Raw genomic sequence first — 11,902 nt, 5'->3', positions numbered from 1 at the left:
TGCAATCCCATACTTCCATCTAGTGGACATGGAAAAAAGAAGAAAAAAATAAATAAAAAAACAATTACAGTTGAGCTCCGAACAGTTTTATAAAACAGTAGCCCTTGAGCGTGCACTTGTGTAAGAGGTGAGAAGACACCTGCGCAGGAGAGAAGGTAAAATATTGCTCATTTAATTAAGTTTTGACTCATATATATGCATAAACTTCGAGAGGTGATGATGAGAAGCACTACCTACAGTCATATGCTGCCATCTAATGGAAAAGATGAAAAAATGATTTATCTATTTATTTGTTTATTTATTTTCATTTTGTTAATTTCATTTTTCGTGATTACATTTCAATAACAGTTATTATGGTTTTCCTTTAATTGCCAGGCAAATTATATGTAGCCTAGTTCAAAATAGGAGAAATCGTATGTATTGGGCTTGACATTTCTATTATGGATGAAAATAACAGAATAGGTACAAAATATCTAAAAATAGAACTTTGTATTTTTAAAAATATCTTTAATCTACTTTCCCGTTTATTAGTCAGATCGTCGGCACACTTGCTAATCAAGGTAAAAGAATGAAAACGGGTTGAGAGACCAATGATCAGTTTAAAGGAAAGTTTTAATCCCCACGAATTTTCAGCTCACCGACCGCCGCTACTTTTTAAAGTGAGACATAGCTTATAAAATTGACTGTTCAAATGAAGTCAGACACCCTGGCTTACGTCCACCGACCGTACTCACCATGCATAGTAGCATCTTTCTGCAGGAGAACAACATCTCGTTATAATAGTAGCCTACTGCCGAGGAGGCGTGTTAATGAATTTTGGACCTTCTCGGTTGCCCTCCTAGATACCCTTTCCCCTCTCCACCCAAATAGATTTCTTTACTTTAACTTTTATAAGTTTTTGTCATTTTTTTAGTGCCTTTGCACCTACCGACACTGCAGTGCGCAGTACGGCAGGATTTGCTTTTTTACTTCCTCTGCGACATGTTCACGACCACCGGCTCACGGGGACTATGTAAGTTAGCTAGCTAGCGTGTAATGCAATGGTAACGTTAGCCAGCCCATTTCAAGCCTTGTAATAGTACTACAAATGCTGTATTGTTGCAAGCTAGCTAACAGTATCACCAACAGATTTGCGTTGTCATTCATTCCTGGTGTACAGCCGGCAATATAAGTCCTAGTTAGCTGCGATGCGACTGTTGTGCAGTAAGTTAGCTAGTTTGTTCATTTGTGGCTACTATCCGCATGTCTGATGGCGATTAAGACTGGCGAGACACTCAACGACAGAAATAGGTAGCTGGTGGCTATTCGGATACATTTCCGTGTTCGGTGATGCAGCCGTAGTGATCAGTAGTTAGCCTGTTTAGCTAGCTAAAGGGCACGATGATACATCGAGATTTACGGGGTCTGTGGCTGTTAAGTTGCCGAACGTTAAGCTTTCTGCTTTATATATTAGGGGTTGGTTGGTAGTTGCTAGCTAGCTGCAATTTATTGTTTTGGCTCGCTTAACGGCCAGGCAGTTTGTTCGTTTTCTTTTAGCCTTGCAACGGCACAGTGCCAAGCAAGTGACAAATTCATTGTTGAAAATAGTGTTGGACTGATTGTAGCCAGCTCAAATTTGTCTGCGATTTAAGCACTGAATGAAGACTTTGCCTGAAAGTGTTAGGACTACACTTTTCTTATCGTTAAACCCACTCTTGTGTGTTGCTATTTGACAGTTGTAGTTGCAACAAAGAAATAAAATAAAATAAAATAATAATAATAGTAATAATACTTCGCATATAGGCTAACGGTCATCGGAAACCTGTTCCATCCACTGAGTATGGTTGCAAAACCGAGTCATAAATTTAGAGCAGCTTAAACCGACATCCTCTTGTGATGGTTCACACAACTGGAAATATCTACGTTTTTAAATGATGTCACGATGTCACTGTCTATTATTCTCTTATAGCCTATAGTCTTGTGGCCATGGACTTCCTGTCCACATACCGCCTCAATCTGCAGCTGGCGTCGCAGTGACAGGTGGAAACTGCCTGACACTGGTGTGCGTCCTGTGTGTTGTGGCCAGTTTAGCTTTGAACTGGCCCTACATCTAATCTTTTAATTATGGGTTCTGTGTGTTTCAGTATGTTTCAAAAAAATGAATAGAGCCAGCTCTCACATTTGAAATTCCATATAGGCTGTTTGCTGTTTTTTTTTTTCCCTGTTTAAATCTTCTCGGATTTGACCAATCATATTTTAAGGTATCTTGAGTGGTAACGTTTAGACTTTGGATAAGGTTGCTGATTGTTGTGTTTAATAATTTATCCTGTTGTTCATTTAAAATATCTGCTGACTTTCTATATCTATTAGGTGATAATGAGACAACCAACTGCTCATACAGTTTCGCCTTTAGGAAAGCTTACAGACTTTCCAATACAACCATAAAGTTTCCTCTTTGAAGAACACAGTTTTACCAAAGAAGGAAAACACAGATTGCATGTGTTTGTATTGACAGTAAAATTGCTGTTACACTTTCAGTCCTCCTGACCATTAGTTTTGACCTCACGGTGTTGTTGAATGTTAACCTGGCTGGGCTTCCCTCTGTGGTAATACAGACTCTGTTTTATTCTGTCACACAGATAAGGCCCCTGTGACTAAAGCACTGCTCATCGTTCCCAGTGCTGTGGCCTTACTGTTGACTGTGGTTTTCACGCAGTACCAGGGTCTCTTCCTCAATAACCTGCATGCTGTCACACAGGACTATCAGGTGAGAGGGGAGGGTGGATTAGGGTCAGTCAACACAGCTCTGATGGGGAGGGGGGGGGGGTCTAATGAATAAAGTAACCAGGTGTGATATGGAAGTCAGCTATGGTTGGGTGCTGTTGGGATTTGATTGGGCACCCTTTTGAACAGGTTCATCCTGTTGACGTTGACTCTGAAAAGGCAGTTATTCTTCACGGCCAAAAGTATGTGGACACCCCTTCTTATTAGTGGGTCTGACTACTTCAGCCACACCCACTGCTAACAGGTGCATGAAATCAAGCATACAGCCATGCACTCTCCCTTGACAAACATTGGCAGTGGAGTGGGACATACTGAAGAGCTCAGTGACTTTCAACGTGGCACTGTCATAGGATGCCACCTTTCCAACATGTCAGGTTGTCGAGGTTCTGCCCTCCCCTGGTCAACTGTTAGTGCTGTTATTGTGTTATTGTGAAGTGGAAACGTCTTGGAGCAACAACAACTCTGACAACTGTTGTCCAAATTTCAGTGGAAAGCCTTCCCAAAAGAGTGGAGGCTGTTACAGCAGCCCATGGTTTTGGATGTGTGTGATGTTCGGGTGTCCACATACTTTTGGCCATGTAGTGTATCTAAGGTTCTCCAACGGGTGTGACACGGACACATTAAAATGCTAAATGTGAGTGTGTTTGTAGCATGTGTGTGTGTGTTTGTGAGAGTATGTGTGTGTTTGTGGTTTAAAAGTAGCTAGCAATGTAATGCCAAAGGCTGTTCTGTTTCTCCATAGCCTCAATGGTACGGTAGGATGGTGTCTCTCTGTTTGTTTGTCTCTGTAACTCTGTTCTGTCCGTTTCAGGTGTGGAGGCTTGTGTGTGGCAGGCTGGTCTGTTTGGACTTGAAGGACACGTTCTGCAGCTGCCTCCTCATCTACAACTTCCGCATTTTTGAAAGGCGATACGGCAGCCGTAAATTTGCTGTAAGTGTAACGAGCGAGTTCAAGATTTGAGTCCAAGGCGGGATTCGAACCCGGGCCTCTCACTGGTCCATAGATTTTTTTAGGCAAGTGCGTTACCAGTCAGCTAAAGGCAAAATCGCCCCTAGCCAAGGTCAGAGAGTGTTGTCACGGTAACTTACTACGAGACCTTTGCTTTACCACAGCTTCGCTAGCGAGCTAGCTGAGCTACACCCGCTACGTAAATGCTACCCCACCTCACGCGTTACATGAAGCCGTGTGTGATTGGTGCGTTCTGCAGTGCTCCTCTGGAGACGATCTGTTTGATGTGGGAGACCGGCCTGCTCGGCACCAGTGCTCTTACAGACATCTGTTGATCTAACGGAGACGCCTGCTTGTCCATGGTGATCGCCACATCAGTAATTTAGCAGCGCTTGGTTGTCATCTTTGCACAACTGATGTTGTTGAGCATTTTAAGAGGTGTTTTTTTTTGTTTGTTGTCGATTTGACAAATTATTAGTGATCTAAAATTGAATTCCAGTGACTGCTTTTTGATAAAGAAGCTCCAGTCTTATCGGAACATGCGTTTAGTATGTTGTCGGTTTTGGCTTGCAGCTCGCATTAGTCGGAAGGGAAGCGTTTGGAGGATGGGCCAGTCACCGTTACAATGCCGTGCTAATTTGGCCTTAGAATCTGTCAGCAGCACTAATGACTTCATAAAGTGACGCTTCTGACTCAAGCCGCAAACCTGTTTCGATCTTAGTCAGGCCTGGGGAGTGGCTGTTCTGCATTACCGCTTTGCAGACCCAGGCATCAGTACATAGAGCCTTGTGGTCCGTGAGTGAGGCGCTGTATTTTTAGCTCTCGTCTGTAGTTCAGCCTCAGTCAGCTGTGCGTCTCTACAGTCACTCTTGAGCACATAACAGTGGTATCTGCTGTTCTTCAGTGTTCAATTAAATTGCGATTTGGTGCAGTCCAAATATGATCATGTTAACCAAAGTGATTTGAGTCAATAGTTCTTGACCTTGGGACATCTAAAAGATTTCCCATGACCAAAATTATGTTGTATTCAGGTACTGCACAGGTGGACAAGTTTTAACAACTTTTGCTAAATTAAAAAAAAAAAAAAAGATACAAACATGATTTTATCTGTACAATTTGCTGTTCATAAGAATATTTAATATTGTCATGAGGCAACTGCAAACTGGACATAAAGATGATATAATCTAGAACCACGAGTAAAACAAATATCCTTTTTATTATCTAAGTACAGAAGAAATGAAGAAATATTCACATTGAAATATTGACAGTGCAGTACAAATCAAGTGGCTTGGTTTGCCACTTGTCTCTGAGCTGCCCCCTTGTTTTTAGTGTCTGGTTGGGAAACCACACATTTCTGCAACATATAAAATCTTTTTTACGTGCAAACACGAATCTATACATTCGTGATTCTCTTTCGAATTTTTAATTTCCAGGCGAGCGCCAGTACAGTGAATGCTTTTATTAGTAATAACTAGTAACAGTGAGATTTATTGAAGAATATAGCAAACTAAATTTGATGGTTTTTAATGGTGGTTAAAGAAGAGGTTGTACTGCAGTCTTTCTGTTGGAAGACTGGATTGCAGGCTATATAAACAGTTTCTGTGAGCACACTTTTACTTATTAATTGCAACACTGTGTTAGGCTAGTTTCATTCACATTTAATGAGCTGGCTACTGAACTATTACTTTTCAATGGAAAGTACAATCAAGTTTTTATTAATTTGCCCTTGTTGTTTAGTCATACAGTATACATACAATAGTTTGTATCTTAAAAATAGATTATTCACATACAATAATTCACCCTTACACATAACAGATTATGGACTAATGATTTGCAGATGAAAACTAAGAATTTCTAATTGGAAAAGTGTGACTTTAAAACAGAAGAATGCACCGGTACCTACATTGGCAGTTGAGAATGAAAGCTTTTTCCTAAATCGTGCAAACACTGCCTGTGATCACTAAAGGACAGTCCGTTTTGAAGTCCTTGCTTGGGTTCTGACCTGCTCTCTCTCTGCAGTCCTTTCTGCTGGGAACCTGGGTCCTCTCGGCGCTGGTGGACGTCCTGCTGGCTGAGGCCCTGTACCATGTCTTTCATCTGGGGGTGGAAGTGCTGCCGTCGGGACCGTGAGTCCTCACTTTTAACACCCTGTCCCTCTGTACCGTGTCCTGGCCTGTCCCGGTCTGTACCGTGTCCTGGCCTGTCCCGGTCTGTACCGTGTCCTGGCCTGTCTCAGTCTGTACCGTGTCCTGGCCTGTCCCAGTCTGTACCGTGTCCTGGCCTGTCCCAGTCTGTACCGTGTCCTGGCCTCCACACTCACCCCACTCACTGATATTTTCTTAATATCACTTAAAACTCCGAGTGTGTGGCTCCCCAGTCCATCCATCCGTCCATCTGTTATCTATACCCGCTTATCCTCAGCAGGGTCACAGGGGTGCTGGAGCCTGTCCCAGCGTGCATTGGGCGAGAGGCAGGAATACACCCTGGACAGGCCGCCAGTCTATCGCAGGGCACACACACCATTCACTCACACGCTCATACCTATGGGCAATTTAGAGTCTCCAATTAGCCTTACCTTCATGTCTTTGGACTGTGGGAGAAAACCGGAGTACCCGGAGGAAACCCACTGGCTCCCCAGTGTCCTGGTCAGATTCACAGTCCGGTCCTCTTAACGGGGGTGTGCAATTATAGGCTCAGCTCAGTTGGCTAATTCGCTCGTGCGGATGCATAATTAAGCGATTAAATACGTACGCGCCACATAAAGTGCTACAGATACAGGAGGCCCAGTGCCTCTGCCGTGACCGCGCGGGCGTTTCGGCGGTGGGTCGGATGGCTCGGGCGGGGGCCGCTGATTGGCCGGGGGCGAGGCTCAGATGACGCCGCTGGCGAGGTTGCTTAGCGACCGCACGCTGCCCGTGCGCACGCTCTTGCGCCGGACGCTGCGCAGGTAGTTCCTGTAGAGGATGACGCTGATGACGCGGTCCTGGAACTGCTTGGACACGATGTAGTAGAGGATGACGTCCAGCACCGTGCTCAGCGTCATCATGAAGGTGGTGAAGGCGGCCCAGGCGCTGTAGCCCCGCCCTTCGGCGCCCAGGAGCTGCGCCAGGAAGCAGATGTGGAAGGGCAGGAAGCAGAGCAGCACCTGCACGGTGAGCGCCACGATGATGCGCACGGACTTGCGCTTGACCTTGGGCTTGAGCCGCGAGGTGCGTCCGCGCGCCAGGCTGTGCACGATGACCGCGTAGCACACCACCATGATGCACAGGGGCACCAGGAAGAAGCACACCAGCCGCACGAAGTTCACCGGGTTGTTGTGCCGCAGGTGCTCGATGTCGCGCGTCTTGGCGCAGGTGGTGAAGTTGGCGGCGCGGTCGGGGTCGTCGGCGGCGAAGAGGAGGGGCGCGGCGCTGCCCAGGCACATGACCCAGACGCCCACGCAGGACACGGCGGCCTTGCGCACGTTCTTCAGCTCCTTGCTGTGCCGCGGCTGCACGATGGCCACGTAGCGGTCGGCGCTGATCAGGGCGAACAGCCACAGCGCCATGCAGGGGTAGAAGATGGTCAGCGCGGCGCTGACGCGGCAGAACGCGTCGCCGAAGGGCCAGCGGTCCAGCCCGTAGTACGCCATGCGGAAGGGCAGCAGCAGGATGAAGATCAGGTCCACCACGGCCACGTTGATCATGTAGATGCTGACCGAGTTCCGCTTCTTGGTGGTCATGCTGAAGACCCAGAGCGCGGTCAGGTTGACCACGATGCCGATGATGAAGATGAAGCTGTAGAACACCAGGCCGGCCAGCCGGTACTCCCTTGGGACCAGCTCCTGGAACACTCCGCTCTCTGTCTGGTTCTGATCCATTTTCATGGTAGCTGAAAAGTGGACAGTAATGGCACTGTATAAGCTGACCGTGAAAAACAAGACCAGGTCAAAACCTAGTATATGGCTGGACCTAAACACACGTGATCCGGCCGACCAATGGTGTAACTTCATAACTCGTCCGACCAATGGTGTAACTTCAATGGAGTCACTCAGTCACTCAGTCACAGACATTCGCATTTGTAGGGCTAACCCCGCTGTTGCTGTCCAGCCAAAAACACACATACAGTGCACTGCTACTGTGTATACTGTGCACACCGAGAGGCAGGCAAGGTGGGACAGGAGAAAATGCAGCAAGCGATTTAGGCATTAATGTTTCTGTGGTGGTACAAATTATAAACGAGCTTCAACAGTCTCCCTGATACAGTCAGCACTCTTAGTGCAAGACTGTGCGTTTATTCCACTGAGTGCTTCCCTTATTGCGGACTCTGCGGGATAGATGCATTCACATAAGTGTCACATCGTGTCACGCCAGATTTTTATTTTGTTAACTGCAGTGCTGTGCGGATCGGTGCAGAATATACACATGCACACGTCCATACTTTGCAGCTATCTTTAGTTAAACTTCCTGTGGTTGCTTACTGTAAATCCTTGTATGAAAAATAGTGCTGAAAAGTCGTCCAAATGCGGAAGTCCTCTTCAAGGGCATCGCATAGGACAGCTGCTGTGGGCTTTCGGAAACCCCCCTTTTAAACGATTGGCCTATCCGGACTCAGAGAGGAAGCAGCTGCTCTCCACTTATGCTCATGCCCTCTCAGTTCTGCGGTCTGCTTTTTTAAGTCTAACATAATAACAATGCCAGCTTGGTAGCATCTTCTCGAGTGCTTCGCGGGGTAAAACGTTTTTCAGATACAGTTGTTTTCTTCTGACCGCTATAGGTTTCTCACCCTTAGCCATAGTGTTGACTGGTAAAAAAAAAAATGATTACAGGGCTTCCTCCCTGTTGTAAATTGATGAGGCCAAGATGTCTGAAGGAAGTGTCACTTACTTTAATTTAAAGTGAGGAACGTGTTTTGCCTGTATAGTTTGAGTGAAAGTAAAAAATGATCAGGATTTTTTAAAAATGGCACTGATATTACAGAGTTTCAGTAGAACTGCGGTGAGTATGTGTGGGTCATTTGAGAATCTCCTACACAAGTTTCACAGAATCTGACAGAATGTTAGACTCTCACAGGGTGTGAGAGCTGTCAACATTTCTGACCTTTCTATTTGTTTTCCGAATTAGTCAGTTTAATACTTTTACGTCGGTGTTTGTATTGTGGCTGTTCGGGGTGAAAATGGAAAGGGTGGGGAGGGTGGGGTGGGGTGTTGGGTTGTGGGGTGTACAGTGTGGGGTGGAAAGAGTGAAGTATCTTCCGTGATGAGTTTCTGAATACTACCCTTACAGTTGAACAGTATGAATACCACTGTCTAGAAATAGATTAAGATGCCATCTCACTTCTATAAAACGCCTAGCAGTGACACATTTTGAAAGAGTCCTGTGTCCTGGGAGTTTATAGATATGGGATATCATAGATATGAGCACAGTTTCAGTTCCGAGGGACGGAGACGATGAGTGGCCTGTGGTTCTGTGAGAAACGAGGAACACTTTCCATCTCTGGACGAGACTCACAGGAGCCCGACATGGCAGACAGTGTCATATCCAGAGAGCATTTATCGTTATGAGAGACGTTGTTCTAATCTTGAATGTATAGCGTAATGACCGCTCCATACAATGGGCTTAATTCCCTATCGAGAGATTGCCATTTAAAGCTTGAATTGTTTTAAAAATTACATTTCAGTTTGTACCACGTTGGACTTGATTTGGAAGAAAAGACCCAGTTATGGGTATATTATAACTTACAATAATAATATATATAGCTGGATATATTCTGAAACCATTCAGGTTAAGTCGTTTTTTTTCCTTTCTTTTTTTGTACTACTGACGGGATTTTTTATAATTGAGGAAGCTTTAGTTAGAAAGTGAATCTGTGCACAACATTTTAACCATAGAAGAAAATAAGATCTCAGTTGAGAAATGGAAGTAGAAGTGAAATTTAAAAGCTGAACTGACTGGATGATTGGAAATCTTATGATCATTTTACTGTTGTGTTGTCCTCTTAATTTTGTTTCTTTGGTTCAGTAAGCATCATCTTTAGCAGGCAGTGAACACCCCTGATAGGGTTGCATGCAATCAGAAGTCCTTAACCCCCCCATCAAGGGTCAAATAACATGCGGTCACATGCCAGAAATGTCCAAAACTGCCCAAGATATGATGCTGTGTGTGAGCAGTCCTAAATTGAAACATTATGCAGAGTCCATTATCTGGGTCGTACTGCATAGTCTCTCAGTCCCCATCTTACAGGAAGCGGCGGCTCTGTCGAAAGAGAGAGCTGTGGTGGACGGCGTATCGCGGCGATCTCCTGCGATCTCATCTTATACGGGGCGACATGGCTCAGGAGGTAAGAGCGATTGTCTGGCAGTCGGAGGGTTGCTGGTTCAAACCCCAGCCTGGGCGTGTCGAAGTGTCCCTGAGCAAGACACCTAACCCCGAACTGCTCTGGCGAATGAGAGGCATCAGTTGTAAAGCGCTTTGGATAAAAGCGCTATATAAATGCGGTCCAGTTACCATTTACCGTATCTGAACCGCGCGCGGTGTGTCGTTTTGGGAGGGAGGCCAGAGAGCCGATCTTACCTCCTCGCCGCGTGTCCCCTCGGACGCCCGCTGTCTCATCGGGGTACTCCTGCGCCTCTCGCTCTGCAGGACGCGCGCTGTAGCCTCCGGCCGTCTCTCCGAACACCACGCTCTGTGTCTGGAGAGGAAGTGATGCGAGCTGTTATTTCGGGGGCAGGTTCCTTGCAGTTGCAGCCTGTGTGAAGCCCCTCCACTTCCTGCCTGCAGCCCCTCCGCTTCCTGCCTGAGCTTTGTGCTCACGTCGACAGGTAGAAGAGAAGAAGAGAAACATTGCATGCTCAACCCATGGGAACGTGTACAGTGCAATGGTAGTGTGCGTTCATGCAAATTAATTCTCCCTTGGGGGGGGGTTGGGCCCAAGCAGATGGCAACGCTGGCCGTTTGATGCTGTTAGCGATTCCACCACAACAGGAAGGTGGGGTTGTATAGACAGGAAATAAAACTGTAGCTCTGCTCTTGGTGGTAGTTCCTAGCACATAAAAATGAATGTGAATAAGTATTTTTTGCTCTCCACACCAGCCTCTCAGGGCCAAGTTCTGCAGGGTGACGCGCTTACCTGAAAGAGCGTCCTGCCTGCCAGAGGGAGGTGCACTGGTGGCACCAAGCAGTAGATCACATTTGATTGGCCGATGCTTCTATACGGAGCGACATGAGAAAGTAGAGAGCTATAAGGGATGTGCAGCCATGCGAACACAGCGGTGTTTCAGGCCTGTCACGTGAGAAAGATGAGCGTACTCTTTCCGACTGTATTTCTCTCTGTTTCCATCTCCCTGTCTTTCTCTGTCTGTCTCTCTCCCACTCTCCCCTCTCTTTCTTTCCCACACTCCTCTATTTCTCTCTTCCACTCTCTCGCCCCTTTTTCTTCCTCCCTCTTTCCATCTCTGTCTTGTTTCTTTGTCCCTGTTTGGCTCATCAGTCTGAGAAGAGGAAGAGTTCAGGCGTTCACATGAAACAAAATGAGAAGTGAGTTTTTTTTATCAAATTTATATTTCACTTCCCCATTCAGAGAAATGAGCCTGGATGTGAGAGAATGGGTCCTGGTAGACCCAAACCCCGCGTTCACGCAGCGAGCAACTCGCTTGACCAGTTCCCAGAAGCCCATTCGTTCTCTATGTAGCCGAGCAACGTCCAGCAACTCGAGCAACTGGGCATCTGAGCAACCAAAGTTGCCTGAATAATGTTGCCCACAGTTCTAATTTTAATGGGCATTGCCTGTCAGCAGCCAATCAGAGTGTTGGGCTTCCGATTTCTCCAACGGATATGATACCATTCCGTGAATTATGGTTCCGCTCAGTGAGGAAAAATGGACAAACAACTTATCATTTATGGTACAATTACACCCGGTGTTATACAGCATTTTTTTAAAAGCGTAAAAGGACAAGCGTCTAAAAAATGATGCTAGGACAGCTGTTTCAACTTCCTTGCTAGCTAGCTAGTGAGAGAGAGATATTGAGAGGTTGCTAGCCAGCTTGTGAGAGGGATAGAGAGATCGCTAGCTAGGTGGCTAACAAGTGAGAGAGATATATGACTAATGACATAGCAGTAACAAATTTTTATCGGTGTCCTGACATAACTACAGAAACAAAAGGAGATGGTATGTGGCTATATGGCAAATATATGTCTTTGATGCCATTATTTA

At 46.0% G+C, this 11,902-nt stretch overlaps 2 protein-coding genes across 5 annotated transcripts in view; one reads left to right on the top strand and one right to left on the bottom strand.

Moving 5' to 3' along the window:
* Nucleotides 1–800: 800 nt before the first annotated feature.
* The window catches only part of ubac2 (UBA domain containing 2), a 42,927-nt gene continuing 31,825 nt past the window's right edge, over nucleotides 801–11,902 (top strand). For 2 of the 4 annotated variants that reach the window (XM_035393239.1, XM_035393240.1), the window contains exons 1-4: nucleotides 801–1,012; nucleotides 2,619–2,746; nucleotides 3,575–3,694; nucleotides 5,732–5,838. In XM_035393239.1, coding sequence (XP_035249130.1) covers nucleotides 982–1,012; nucleotides 2,619–2,746; nucleotides 3,575–3,694; nucleotides 5,732–5,838 — 386 coding nt within the window. In that variant the 5' untranslated portion in view covers nucleotides 801–981. Of the gene's footprint in view, nucleotides 1,013–1,040; nucleotides 1,204–2,618; nucleotides 2,747–3,574; nucleotides 3,695–5,731; nucleotides 5,839–11,902 lie in introns of those variants that run through there. The other 2 variants (XM_035393237.1, XM_035393238.1) reach the window with 2 other exon arrangements.
* On the bottom strand, nucleotides 4,910–11,064 carry gpr18 (G protein-coupled receptor 18). The gene is made up of 3 exons (XM_035393255.1): nucleotides 10,820–11,064; nucleotides 10,264–10,381; nucleotides 4,910–7,582 (listed from the first exon to the last, which is right to left on the bottom strand). The coding sequence occupies exon 3, from the start codon at nucleotides 7,575–7,577 to the stop codon at nucleotides 6,582–6,584; it is 996 nt and encodes a 331-aa protein (XP_035249146.1). The 5' UTR covers nucleotides 7,578–7,582; nucleotides 10,264–10,381; nucleotides 10,820–11,064; the 3' UTR covers nucleotides 4,910–6,581.

Source organism: Anguilla anguilla, chromosome 15 (genome assembly GCF_013347855.1).
Source record: "Anguilla anguilla isolate fAngAng1 chromosome 15, fAngAng1.pri, whole genome shotgun sequence".
NCBI lineage: Eukaryota > Metazoa > Chordata > Actinopteri > Anguilliformes > Anguillidae > Anguilla > Anguilla anguilla.
This window is presented reverse-complemented; position numbering and strand designations above follow the sequence as displayed.